Raw genomic sequence first — 12,694 nt, 5'->3', positions numbered from 1 at the left:
AGGATAATGATGATTATGGGATTTGATACATTAATTAATAGAATAATCGCAAAGGTATTACATTGTTAATCTCCTTTTTGTCCAAATGAAGACAAGCTATCAAAGGTTGTCCACAAATTTCATGCCGGTGGTTACGAAGATTAGGTATAGAAAAAAATTGTTCATAACGGAAACGATTATTAAATATTAAAAACATTAAAATTTACTTATTTAATTACTAATTAATTAAAGGTTAAAATATGAATTAAGTCCCTATATTTTTCATAAATTTGAAATTTAGTTCTGTACTTTATATATTTTGAAATCCAGTCCAACAGTTAATATTGTTAAAATTGTTTTGTTAGATTTAGGTTCATTATTACGCTACTTTTTTAGTTACATGGCTACAAAGTGAGTATTTTTTTATTTCAAAATATCGTACCAACAAATTTAACAAAAAAATTTAACAGTGTTAATAGTTTAACTTGATTTTTGAAATCCAAAAAGTAGAGAGACTACATAACTGAAAATAAAAGTATAAGAACAAAAAGTCCAAATTTGTGAAAAGTATAGGGACTTATGACATATTTCAATCTTAATTAAATTCTGTCACTAGGCGTGTCCTTTTTGGTCTAGTGTGAAGAATGCAAGAGACGACCTCCCAACATTTTTAGCGATAATAATGGAGAAATGATGGAGGGAACAATGATTTATGTGATTTGATCTGTCGGTTGTGTTTAAGTTTACAAAATCGTAAATACTTTTATGGCAATTATTACCTTGTTTTTATAAGTAGTAATATCTGACACCACAATTAAGTCCAGGTAACATTGCTTGAGTTTGAACTTTAAAGACATTCAACTCGATTTATAAATGTAGATAAACTTGCATGGCAAACTTTAAAGAAAAAGTCACGATGTAGTCGTTATTTTATTTTATCTAATTATTTTCATTATTAATATTTTGTGCAATTGTTCGCAATAACAATTATTACATCTGTAATCCTTGTGCCTAAGTATGCGTAGATATTGATACAGAAGCGCGGCTATTGCGGTAAGAACTTTAGGCATCACTCTATAAAGGGTGAAGCATTACTTGAATACCGTGTTGTGGTTGAAGCGTGATTATAGGAAACGGTGCATGAACGTAGGCCGGGGAGAGAGTAAAGGCGTAGCGTTGGAGAATCATTGAGAGAGCGATCTTTGTTTCAGTGGTTGCAAAGCTCATACCGACGCAAGATCGAGGTCCCATAGAAAAGGGAATGAATGCTGCTGAGTTGTATTTGGTAGCACTGGCGATGCCTTGGGCGAATCTCTCTGGTTTGAAAAGATGTACATCGTCTCCCCATGATTGAGGGTCGTGGTGAAGAGCCATGATTGGGATCATTACCTCCATATTTGCGGGCAAAACGAGCCTTCCCAATTGAGCTTCTTTTCCGACCTTTCGGATCACGGCAGATACAGGAGAATACAATCTCAGGGTTTCGTTGATGACCATGTTCATCTGCCACCAAAACCAATTTCATTTATTAAATACAATGTCAATTTTGAGTTTAAATGAATTCGAGTTCAAGTTTTTGTCAATCGAGCAGGGATGGATTTTAGTTTGGATTAATAGTCGAATTTTCGGATTTGGGTCAAATTTGAAATCTCTACTCTACCCTGATTCTTAATTGGAAGTACAATATGCTAGTAAAACTCTTAGAGATTGCAGATTTCCTTACAGCTTTTAGTTTGGAAATGCCTTCGGAATTAGGATTTCGGTCACCGAATGCCTCGAAAACCTCTCGTCTTGTTTTTTCTTGCCATTCAGTATGAATTGCTAAAACTAAGACCGTCCATGCCAACAAGGAATTAGTTGTTTCTTGACCGGCAAAATAGAATGTTTTGCACTCATCCACTAGATCCTCGACAGAAAATCGAATTTTCTCGTCAGAATCACGATAAGCATTTATAAGCAATCCCAGAAAATCATTGCCGAAATTGTCGGATTCTCCAACCGATACATTCTTTTCCCTTCTCTTAACCATTTCCATCACACGGTCATGTATTCCTTTAGCAAGTTTCTCCGATTCTATTTCATCCGCAGTTTTCCATATCATGCTGTAAAAGAAGACAAAGATATAAGCTTAGATATGTTAATTGGATGACTCGAGCTAGTTTTTGTTCAGGACAATTTCAATCTTGTCAATTTGAGTGAGAATTGAGAAGCCATAAACATGGAGGAGCATACCTGATGCCAGGAATCTTAGTTTTGTAGTAATTGTTGATGACTAGTATCGATAATCTCGTCAACATCTCGAAAATCTTCTTCCCTTCCAAGTAATTGCTACCGAAAGCCGTTCTCGATATCACTTCCGCAGTCAACAACCTAAACTCCTCAAACACTTCCATCTCTTCACCTTCTCGGCCTTTCCACTTCTCCAACATCGTCTCCACACTAGCAATCACTGCTGGATTCATATTCTACCACCCAAAAAGGAAAAAAAAAAAAAAAACCATCAATGTCCTTTTTTTCAGTCACAGATAAATTCGAAGACTTACTTTTAAACTCTCTCCATGAAAGGCATGATTCGCCAACTTCCTTTGCCTCACCCATTTCGCACCTTCTGTCGCCACGAGTCCGTCACCCAGTATCTTATAAATAAAACTCGAATCATCCTTCCTTTTCGGGAAAGACCCGTCGTTGCTTTTCAGTATCTCTTTGATTATTTCGGGTTCGGATATCACCAGTTGAGCTTGATTTCCCTCCCATGTAAGATAAATATTCCCTAAATATTAAAAAAAAACCATTTTCAAATGAAAATCATATATATATATGAAAAAGAACATGTAAATCATCATCACCATAAGTGTTCATCCATGAATGAATATGAGGAATAACTCTGGGGACTATATTATGTGTTAAGGAAGCCATGGGTTTGCTTAAAGCTTCGAATCTAAAACGAGAAGAGGCTTTGTTGTTGCCATGGATGAACTCATATGGAGGTCCTTTGATTCCTTGTAAACTCAGTGCTTTTTGTATTTTCAAGGGCGTCCACCAATATTTGTGAAGGAATTTCAATAGAAATAAGCTTAAAGAACTTGCGAGGAAGATTAAAAACTTGGATGTTGAATCCATTTTTGGTATCTTGAACAATGAATTCAAATGTTTCTGGTTATACATATATAATTATGATGAGTCTCTCTCTCTTTATTATAATCGGTAAAATTTTGGTTTTGGTCCCTCTAGATATTCAAATTTGTGATTTAATCTGTGTATTTTAATTTGATATAATTTGATGTTCTATTTTTATAATGTCTAGAATTGTTGATTTCGGGTTGACTTTGGGTTGGGTTACTTTGGGTTTTAAAATTTCCGGATCATTTTGGATTTAGTTAATTTCGAGTTTCAATCAATTTTGAGTTTAGGATTATTTTGGATTCAACTCATTCCAAGTTTGGATCATTTGGCTTTGAGGCTGGAGTTTATGAGTTTGGGTCATGTCAGATTTTGGTTACTTCAAGTTTGGATGATTACGGGTTTGAGGCTCAAGTTTTTCAAGCTGGGTCATTATTGATTCAGGTTTGAGTCATTTCGGTTTAGAACTATCGATTTAGTAAGTCAGGTTGATTTTAGATCAAGGCAATTCAAGTTTTAAAGGTTTTGGATTCGAGTCATTTCAAGTTTGGGTCATTCGGGTCAATTTTGGTTTTCGTTTTTATAATATCTAGAACTATCTTCAGCGGGTCAAGTTGATTTTGGATCGGGTCAATTCAAGTTCTAAAATTTCTAGATCATTTTGGATAAGGTAATTCGAGTTTGGATTGTTTTATATTTAAGTCATTTCAAATTTGGGTGATTCAAGTTTGAGGCTAGATTTGTATCATTTCAAAACTTATAAGTTTTATCGAGAAACTTGAAATTTTCTTGCATTGTTGATGTCATTTGAATTTAGAATCTTGTTTTTGATTTGTAGGATAAATCCAAAATCAGTTGATAGAAGAAATTTAAATAATAAATATACCCATTTCATGAAACAAGACAGAAAAAAACAGACATAAAGTCCAAATTTCCTGGAAAATGTCATAAATCGAAGATTTATAAGACAAATAATATACAACGTTTGACACTTACAATTTTAACCTTAATATAATCTTCCAATCATCATCAACCCAATGTCTTGCTTTGCTATTTTGTCCTTGACCTGTTTTGTATGTTCATGTTGAGTTTGTATACAGGGGGAAGGCAAAATAAATAAATAAAAAATTAGGGGACCAGAAATAAATTATAATTTTACTATTATATTATTTTATATTTTCTAATTTAAAAAATAGCCGTTAAATAAACTCTGGAGCAACTTGTCAACCATCAATATCTTGATTCTAATACAACTCAATCTTTATTCTCTAAACATTCCACGTAACTTAGTTTCCGAATACGTATTGAATCTCTTTATTTGTTGCAACTAAATCCTGTAAAAAAATTGCACACTTGCAATGTTACTTTCATTGTTACTCTCCGTGTTGTAACACTCAATAGGTATGGCTTGATAAGTCAAGAGTGTTAAGAATGCAAGAGACAACCACCCGTTATTTTCAATAGCAATAATAACGGAGAAATAGTGAAAGACACAAAAATTTACGTGATTTGATCGGTCAATTGTGTTTACATTTACCAAATTGTTGACCAAGATTTAAAGAAATAGACTTAAATAAATATTTGGGAGTTAAATCGTAGCTTTGGAATCACGAATTTAAATAAAAGTCACAACTTAATCGTTATTTTACTTATAGATTTTAGAGTAGTTGATTGCAATAACAATTATTACGTTTGCAATCCAGACGTTGAAGTATGCTTAGATATTGATATAAGCAATTATTACGATCAGAACTTCAGGCATCACCCTATAAAGGATGAAGCATTACTTGAATTCCGTGTTGTGGTTGAAGCGTGATTACAGGAAATGGCGCATGAACGTAGGTCGGGGAGAGAGTAAAGGCGTAGCGTTGGAGAATCATTGAGAGAGCAACCTTTGTTTCTGTGGTTGCAAAGCTCATGCCAACGCAAGATCGAGGTCCCATCGAAAAGGGAATGAATGCTGCAGAGTTGTATTTGGTAGCACTAGCGATGCCTTCAACGAATCTCTCCGGTTTGAAAAGATGTACATCGTCTCCCCATAGTTGAGGGTCATGGTGAAGTGCTACGATTGGGATCAATATCTCCAGATTTGCAGGCAAAACGAGCTTTCCCAATCGAACTTCTTTTTTGATCTTTCGGATCACGGCAGCTACAGGAGAATACAATCTCAGGGTTTCATTGACGACCATGTTCATCTGCCACCAAATAAGTTTCATTTATTAAATAATAGTCAGGAGCAAAGTCATAAAATTTTTTTAAGGGGTCAGAAATTATATATTTCCATAAGAGGTACAATGCAATTTCACCATTGTATTAGTTAATATCTTTATATATTTTTAAAGAACTGAATCAAAATTTTATCATATTTGAGGGGACAAAGTGTAATTTACCATGTATTAGAGGGTAAAAAATGCAATTTTCTCATTTTAAGATGGCTAAGGCCACTACCTGTCCTCCTTGACATTTCCATCATATTTGAGGGGACAAAGTGTAATTTACCATGTATTAGAGGGTAAAAAATGCAATTTTCTCATTTTAAGGTGGCCAATGCCACTACCTGTCCTCCTTGACATTTCCCCTATACTAGTAAGAAAACACTTTACTAGTACAAACATAAGTTGGCAATCAGGTTGAGAGGAGTGATTTTTTGCTCGCCTCTACCCTAATGGATGAATCAAATTGGTTTTTGATTGAATCAATGGGTCAAATTTAGGGTTTAGGTCAATTTTGGATTTTGGTCACTTTTTGTCCAATTTAGTCGAGTTTGAGGATTGAAGTTTTTTGAGTCAGGTCATTTTAAGTTCATGTACTTCAAGTTTAGATCATTTTGGATTACTTATTCTAATCATTTTAGGTTGAGATATTTCTAGTTTGAGTTAGCTTTGAATTTAGATTCAAATTGGATGGGTTCAAATTGTTGCCATTTTATGGTAAAATCGAGTCAGGTAATCTACTTAACCCAACTTGTTTTGACCATAAACCATTAACAACCCAAACTCGCCCAACTCTACTTTAAAAATGACTCCAATCGTAAATAACATGAACTTAAAATTAATCTAAATTTAAAATGACCAAAAAAATTAAAAGCCAAATTGGCCCGTCTAAATTGACCTAATTTGAAACTAACCCAACCTGCCCGATTGACTTAAAGTACAATGCACTATTGAAATTGATAGAGATTGTGAATTTACTTACAATTTTTAATTTGGCAATGCCTTCAGAATTAGGATTTTGGTCCCCAAATACCTCAAACACCTCTTGCCTTGTTTTTTCTTGCCATTTAGTATGAATTGCTAAAACAAGGATCGTCCACCCAAGCAAGGAGTTGGTTGTTTCTTGACCGGCAAAGTAGAATGTTTTGCACTCATCCACTAGATCCTCGATGGAAAATCGATTTTTCTCGTCGAAATCACGATAAGCATTTATAAGTAATCCTAGAAAATCATTGCCAAAACCGTCAGCTTCTCCTGTCTCTACTTTCTTTTCCCTTCTCTTAACCATTTCCATCACACAATCATGAATTCCATTAGCAAGTTTCTCCGATTCTATTTCATCTGCAGTTTTCCATATCTTGCTGTAAAAGAAAACAAAGGTATAAGCTTAAACCTTTCAATTGAGTGGATCTGTTGGTTTTAAGTTGAGTCAATTTGGATTGAATCACTTTTTAGTTCATTTCAATTTGTGTCAATTTGACGTTGGAATTATTCAAGGGTTTTGATTAAATATGGGTTTGGTATACTTTTTCATTGGCTGGGCAACTCATCCAAACCGGAAGACTCACCTGAAATATGGGAGGTATTGGACAAAAGTACAATGCTAAGAATTAGACGAATTTAAAAGATGGGCCGAGCTTGAGTTTCAACATTCAATGTCTATGCTCGTCTCAACTTGTTTTATACTTCTGTAATATATTTTTATTTTGTTTATCTATATTATGTCATTTATATCATATACAATTAAATATATAATAATACAATACTACGTAAACATTAAAAAATATATATGAAGTTCTGTAAATTTAAAATTTTAATAAAATAAAATCATCTAAAATATTAAATTAAAATTAATGCTTTTTAAGAAATAATATTGTTGGATCTAAAACAAACTTCGATTCGTCATTTACAAAAATGGACAATTTTATGCTCATATTTCTAGTTAGGCTAGGCTTCGGTAAAAATAAGATATATTAATATCATACATAGGATTAGCTCGACGCATTATCTTTCTATTTATGGGTTGGAGAGGGATTATGAGTAGTTCTAGGTAGACCTAGTCATGCGCTGGGCTACTCGCCCAGGCCCAAAAGTCTGCCCGAAATTTGGGAGGGTTTAAGCAAAAATATTAGGCCAAAATAATGTGCCGAGGTAAAAAAATTAAGCCCATTTAAAATATGGATTAAGCTTTAGCTTGAACATTCAAGGCCCAAGCCCAGTCTGACCCGACCCATTTTAAAGTTTATAATACTTTATATTAGGTTATTTTTATATATTATGTAATTTAGAATACATTAAAAAAATAAACTTATACTAAATATATAATACTACTCTAATGTAAATATTAAAATAATGTTAAGATGACTATATAAAAAATTTCAATAAATAAAAGTCTTTTACAAATATGGGTGTGTTTGGGCAAAATTTTAAGCTCATATTTTGGATCGGGATGGGCTTGGAAAAACATAAAGTATGTTAATATCATGCTTAGGTCCGACCCGATCCGGCCCATGAACACCTCTAATTCTAGATATTGTGTAAAAAAAATAGATATAATCAGAATATGTATTGAGATTGTTTAATAAAAAACTTGGGTTTTTCAACTTAAGTCTTCAGGAGTTCGAGTCATTTGAATTTTGATGGGTTCATGTTTAAGTTATTTCAAATTAATTGTTTGGGTAAATTTAGATTATGATGGTTGACTGTTTATGGTTGGATGAAATTGATCAAGTCAAATTATCTAGTTGGAGTAGAATTAAGATATCTAAGCTATGGTGGTTGTGGATGAAAAAATGGATGGAGCTACCTGATGCCAGGAATCGGAGTTTTGAAATAATTTCGACTAACTAGTATCGCCAATTTCGTCAACATGTCGAAAATCTTCTTCCCTTCCAAGTAATTACTACCGAAAGCCGTTCTCGATATAACTTCCGAAGTCAACAACCTGAACTCGTTAAACACTTCGATCTCTTCGCCTTCTCGACCTTTCCACTTCTCCAACATCGTCTCAACGCTAGCAATCACTGCTGGATTCATATTCTGCCATACACACACACCATCCATGTTACGTCGCGTTTATGGTGATTACAGATATAAATTCAAAGCCTTACTTTCAAGCTCTCTCCATGGAAAGCATGATTCGCCAACTTCCTTTGCTTCGCCCATTTCGCACCTTCGGAGGTCACGAGGCCTTCCCCGACGATCTTATGAATAATACTCGAATCATCCTTCCTTTTCGGAAAAGACCCGTCGTTGGTTTTCAGTATCTCTTTGATTAATTCGGGTTCGGATATCACCAGTTGAGCTCGATTCCCCTCCCACGTAAGATAATTCTTCCCTGTTTTTTTTTTTTTAAAAAAAAGGGAAATGATTAACATTTTCAAATGAAAATTATATACATATGAAAAAGAACATGTAACTCATCATCACCATAAGTGTTGATCCATGAATGAATCTGAGGAATAACTCTGGGGACTATATTATGAGTTAAGGAAGCCATGGGTTTGCTTAAAGCTTCGTATCTGAAACGGGTAGAGGCTTTGTTGTTGCCATGGATGAACTCATATGGAGGTCCTTTGATTCCTTGTAAACTCAGTGCTCTTTGTATTTTGAAAGGTATCCACCAGTACTTATGAAGAAATTTCAGTAGAAATAAGGTTAAAGAACTTGCCAGAAAGATTAAAAGCTTTTCTGTTGAATCCATTTTCGTCTGTTTAAGAATGAATTCAGATGTTTATATATATATATTTGAAGGCTGAAGTGAAGACAAATGCTACAATTAGTAAGAAATCAAAATTTCATTGACATTTGACGTTTGGATTAAAAAATAAAAAAATTAATTTCAAATAAAAAGTTTCGAAAAATAATAGTTTGAGTTGTCATCCATCCACTTCCCAAATTTTCAGCAATTTTGATGATATGGAATTATGAAATTGTATTATGTTACCATAAGATTTTTTAAATTTTTTAATAACTTTTATAATATTTTCTAAATGATGATGTGGGACAATCTTAAAGTATCACGATATTCAAATTGAAGGATCAAATTGAAAAAATTATCAAATTTTAAATTTGGACCAATTTGAAAAATTTTGTTAAATTCAAACAATATATCCCTAAAAGATTTTATTGCATTGTTGTTGTCATCTAATTTAGAACCTAATGGATGAATCCAAATCAGTCTATAGAAATATATATATATATATATATATATATATATAAATAATCAAAATTTCCCATTTCTTCAAACAAGAAAAACAAGTAAAAGAACAGACATAACATCCAAATTGCATGGAAAATGTCATACATCAAATGTTAGTAAGACAAATAATGAAACATCATTTTACACTATACGTCTTAACCGTAATAGTTAATATAATCTTCTAATCATCATCAATCTAATGTCATGTTTGGTATTTAGTCATTGTACGTCTTGCAACTTGTAACATTATGACATTGTAACAATGCTCTAAATGAAATTTAAGCTTTTATCATATTTGTGAAAGAAAATTTGACTTTTATTCTGGAGAATATTAATTTATTTACAACTCCTCGAATATGTAACAGTAGATATATAAATTAATTAATGAGTTTAATAATTAGCAATGACCATGAGTGTAATACTCACTCCCTGTCCAATCGTTGGATCTAAGATATGAGATGTTAGATTCGTTGCCGGAACAACTACAATTTCGTTTGCATACCAAATAAACAATTTACACAACTCATTAGGTTCAAATACTTAATTATATGTTATTTGTTCGAATCCGGGTTATAAATAAGCTTACAAAAGCTCTTATGAGACACCGTTGTTAATTGAAGAAATAAAGTATAAAAATTTCAAAATACTGGGGTAACATAGTGACCATTTGGGAATCATGTCGCGACATTGAAGGCAAAAGCTTGACGTGGCTACTTCAATTGAGGTGAGTCAATTTACGTGTATATTGTTTATATTGTTTATACCAGCAAAACTAATCCACTCTATTTCAATAGATGTAAACTTATGTCTCTTTACGTGTATATTGTTTATACCAGCAGCACATGCTGCACCTAAGGAAGTTTATACCACAGCTTTTCAGTGTCTCGTGAAGGTAACATAACCTGGTCACTCCCCGTAGATTTTGTGTTCAGTTACCTCATCAGGTTGCACTTATACGTGCAGAAAAGCCGGAATGTTGTCGACGAAAATGGAATGGCTGTTCATGTTGATGTTCATACCAACTCTTCAAGTGGTGCCACTCATGCAGAAACCAGCAGCTTAATTCAGGAGATGGGAGTTCCCGTGTATAGAGATTTTATTGTGAATCTCTCGAGAAAACAGCAGGGGGATGTGTTTGTCTCAGTGTCCATACAATATAATCGAAGTTCAGTTCATAATGTACCGTTCTTGAATGGGTTCGAAATCTTCAAACTATCTGATGAAAGCAACTCTCTTGCGGGATCTAATCCATTCAAAGCAAGAAAGGTATCTTTATCTGCAAATCATTTTATCGCTCGGATTGTTTATTGTTGGTGTTGGAGGCAGTAGCAAGCTGCTAAAGCTTTGCTTGGACAGCAAGCTGCTAAAGCTTTGCTTGGACAGCAAGAAACAATCAAAGAAGAAAGAAAATTTGCTAGTGGAAAAACAGAAAAAAGAGAGTTTTGAATGAAGACAAGCTGAATCTTTCATTAACATGATAATAAGGCATTAAGCCAATACATATATTAGTCAACTTGAAAAATAAAACAATTAAACAAGTAAACACCTAATCAGCCACCTAACACCACTAATTTACATTGAAACTTGCAAGATTAACTTGCTCACATAGCTTTGCTGATTTTTCAGTCAATCAACATCAAAACATTTACCTACTAAGTTCAAAATGAACTTGGTTACAAAAGAATTATAAGACAACTAAACAAAGCAAACAAGTCAGCAACTTCAAGTTTCAGTTGCTGCACATCAGGGCTCGATTGCTTGCTGCCTTTTCTTGTGCATGGCCACCTTGTGATCTGCTTGTTGCATGGGAATTAACTTCAACATTTATTATATACTTTTAACAGTGGTTGGTGTAAGTATATATTCGGCCCTTATTTCTTTACAATTACCATTGCCATCTAGCTTTAAATGGAAGATCAGAACAGTTACATGTTTGCCATTGTCAAAGGACTGCCCACACTTCACTCTTGCGGAGATAGAGTCGGCAACCGAGAATCTCGGCTGCTTTGTTACTTGGTTCGGGGGGGTTGGGAAAGGTATACAAGGGGTTTGTTAACAACAGAAATACGCTGACTGCTGTTGCTATAAAGCGTTCGAATCCTGAATCACGTCAAGGTATCAATGAATTCCAAACCGAAATCACCATACTTTCGAAGCTTCTACACTGCCATTTAGTGTCCTTGATCGGGTGTTGCATGGAAGCGAATGAATCGATCCTCGTTTACAGTTTCATGGCGAGAGGTGCATTAGCAGACCACCTTTACAGGACCAAGGAATCACCACTTCCACGGAAGAAGAGGCGGTGCAGCTCGAGGACTGCATTATCTCCACACGTCGTCAGGGAAGCAATGTATCATTCACCGTGATTTGAAAACTACAAACATCCTATTAGATGAAAATTGGGAACCCAAGCTTTCGGATTTCGAACCATCGAAAATAGGACCAAATATGACAATGACAGAATCTGAAACTCATGTGAGTACTTGGATCCAGAGTATTATCAACGTCAAAAACGGACTGAAAAATCTGACGTCTACTCGTTCGGGGTTGTGCTGATTGAAGTGTTGTTTGCTAGACCTGCCCTATTACAAAGTATCAAAAATGAAGAAGACTATGGCAAGGTGAATTTGGCTGATTGAGCACTAAATTGTTATCAAATGGGGACCCTGGAACAGAACATTGACCCTTTCTTACAGGGAAAGATCAACCCTGAATGTTTTAAGACATTTACAGGTATAGCAAAGAAATGTTTGGTAGACAAGGAAGTAACAGGCCTAGTATGGGGGAAATATTGTGCAACTTGGAGCTGGCATGGCGGCAGGAGCTGAAGAGTTCATTGATGGAAGCCAACGGAACTCATGGAATGACTGACGTTAATTTTACTCCGATGATTAATGGTCAACAGTTGTTCCCCGCCGGTAATTCGGAACCAACCCCAGGTGTTGAGTTTTCAGAAATCATCGTTCCTACCGGACGTTGACAAGTTTGCATTCGCTGATTCTATAACCCATGTTACTGTTTTAGGTTACTCTCACACTTCATTTATCATTTTTAGCATTATGTTTTCGATGTCCTGCTTGTTGGGGGTGTATAAAAAATTATCAAAGCAAACTGAGTTGAAAAAATCGAATTTTTTCATATACTCGACTTTATAATTTAATTAATTTTCACATTCGATTCA

At 34.4% G+C, this 12,694-nt stretch overlaps 2 protein-coding genes and 1 pseudogene across 2 annotated transcripts; 1 reads left to right on the top strand and 2 right to left on the bottom strand.

Moving 5' to 3' along the window:
- Window positions 1-961: 961 nt before the first annotated feature.
- On the bottom strand, window positions 962-3,099 carry LOC105779940 (cytochrome P450 CYP749A22-like). The gene is made up of 5 exons (XM_012603966.2): window positions 2,826-3,099; window positions 2,523-2,749; window positions 2,212-2,444; window positions 1,703-2,081; window positions 962-1,482 (listed from the first exon to the last, which is right to left on the bottom strand). Exons 1-5 carry the CDS (start codon window positions 3,097-3,099, stop codon window positions 1,054-1,056), a joined length of 1,542 nt encoding a protein of 513 aa, XP_012459420.1. The 3' UTR covers window positions 962-1,053.
- Window positions 3,100-4,653: 1,554 nt separating this feature from the next.
- Window positions 4,654-9,015, bottom strand: LOC105779939 (cytochrome P450 CYP749A22). The gene is made up of 5 exons (XM_012603965.2): window positions 8,742-9,015; window positions 8,423-8,649; window positions 8,119-8,351; window positions 6,295-6,673; window positions 4,654-5,294 (listed from the first exon to the last, which is right to left on the bottom strand). Exons 1-5 carry the CDS (start codon window positions 9,013-9,015, stop codon window positions 4,866-4,868), a joined length of 1,542 nt encoding a protein of 513 aa, XP_012459419.1. The 3' UTR covers window positions 4,654-4,865.
- A 951-nt stretch (window positions 9,016-9,966) lies between these two features.
- On the top strand, window positions 9,967-12,493 carry LOC105779265 (receptor-like protein kinase ANXUR2; annotated as a pseudogene).
- The last annotated feature ends 201 nt before the right edge of the window (window positions 12,494-12,694 follow it).

The sequence above is a fragment of the Gossypium raimondii genome, chromosome 4 (genome assembly GCF_025698545.1).
Source record: "Gossypium raimondii isolate GPD5lz chromosome 4, ASM2569854v1, whole genome shotgun sequence".
NCBI classification, from domain to species: Eukaryota; Viridiplantae; Streptophyta; class Magnoliopsida; order Malvales; family Malvaceae; genus Gossypium; species Gossypium raimondii.
The sequence above is the reverse complement of the archived record's forward strand: the minus strand, read 5'-3'. Positions and strand labels throughout refer to the sequence as shown.

Coding starts and splice junctions, on each gene's coding strand:
- LOC105779940 (XM_012603966.2), bottom strand. CDS start 3,099: ATGGATTCAACATCCAAGTTTTTAATCTTCCTCGCAAGTTCTTTAAGC. Junction 2,445..2,522: donor TTCATGGAGAGAGTTTAAAA/GTAAGTCTTCGA, acceptor TTTGGGTGGTAG/AATATGAATCCAGCAGTGAT. Junction 1,483..1,702: donor GCATTTCCAAACTAAAAGCT/GTAAGGAAATCT, acceptor TTTTGGTGGCAG/ATGAACATGGTCATCAACGA.
- LOC105779939 (XM_012603965.2), bottom strand. CDS start 9,015: ATGGATTCAACAGAAAAGCTTTTAATCTTTCTGGCAAGTTCTTTAACC. Junction 8,352..8,422: donor TCCATGGAGAGAGCTTGAAA/GTAAGGCTTTGA, acceptor TGTGTATGGCAG/AATATGAATCCAGCAGTGAT. Junction 5,295..6,294: donor GCATTGCCAAATTAAAAATT/GTAAGTAAATTC, acceptor ATTTGGTGGCAG/ATGAACATGGTCGTCAATGA.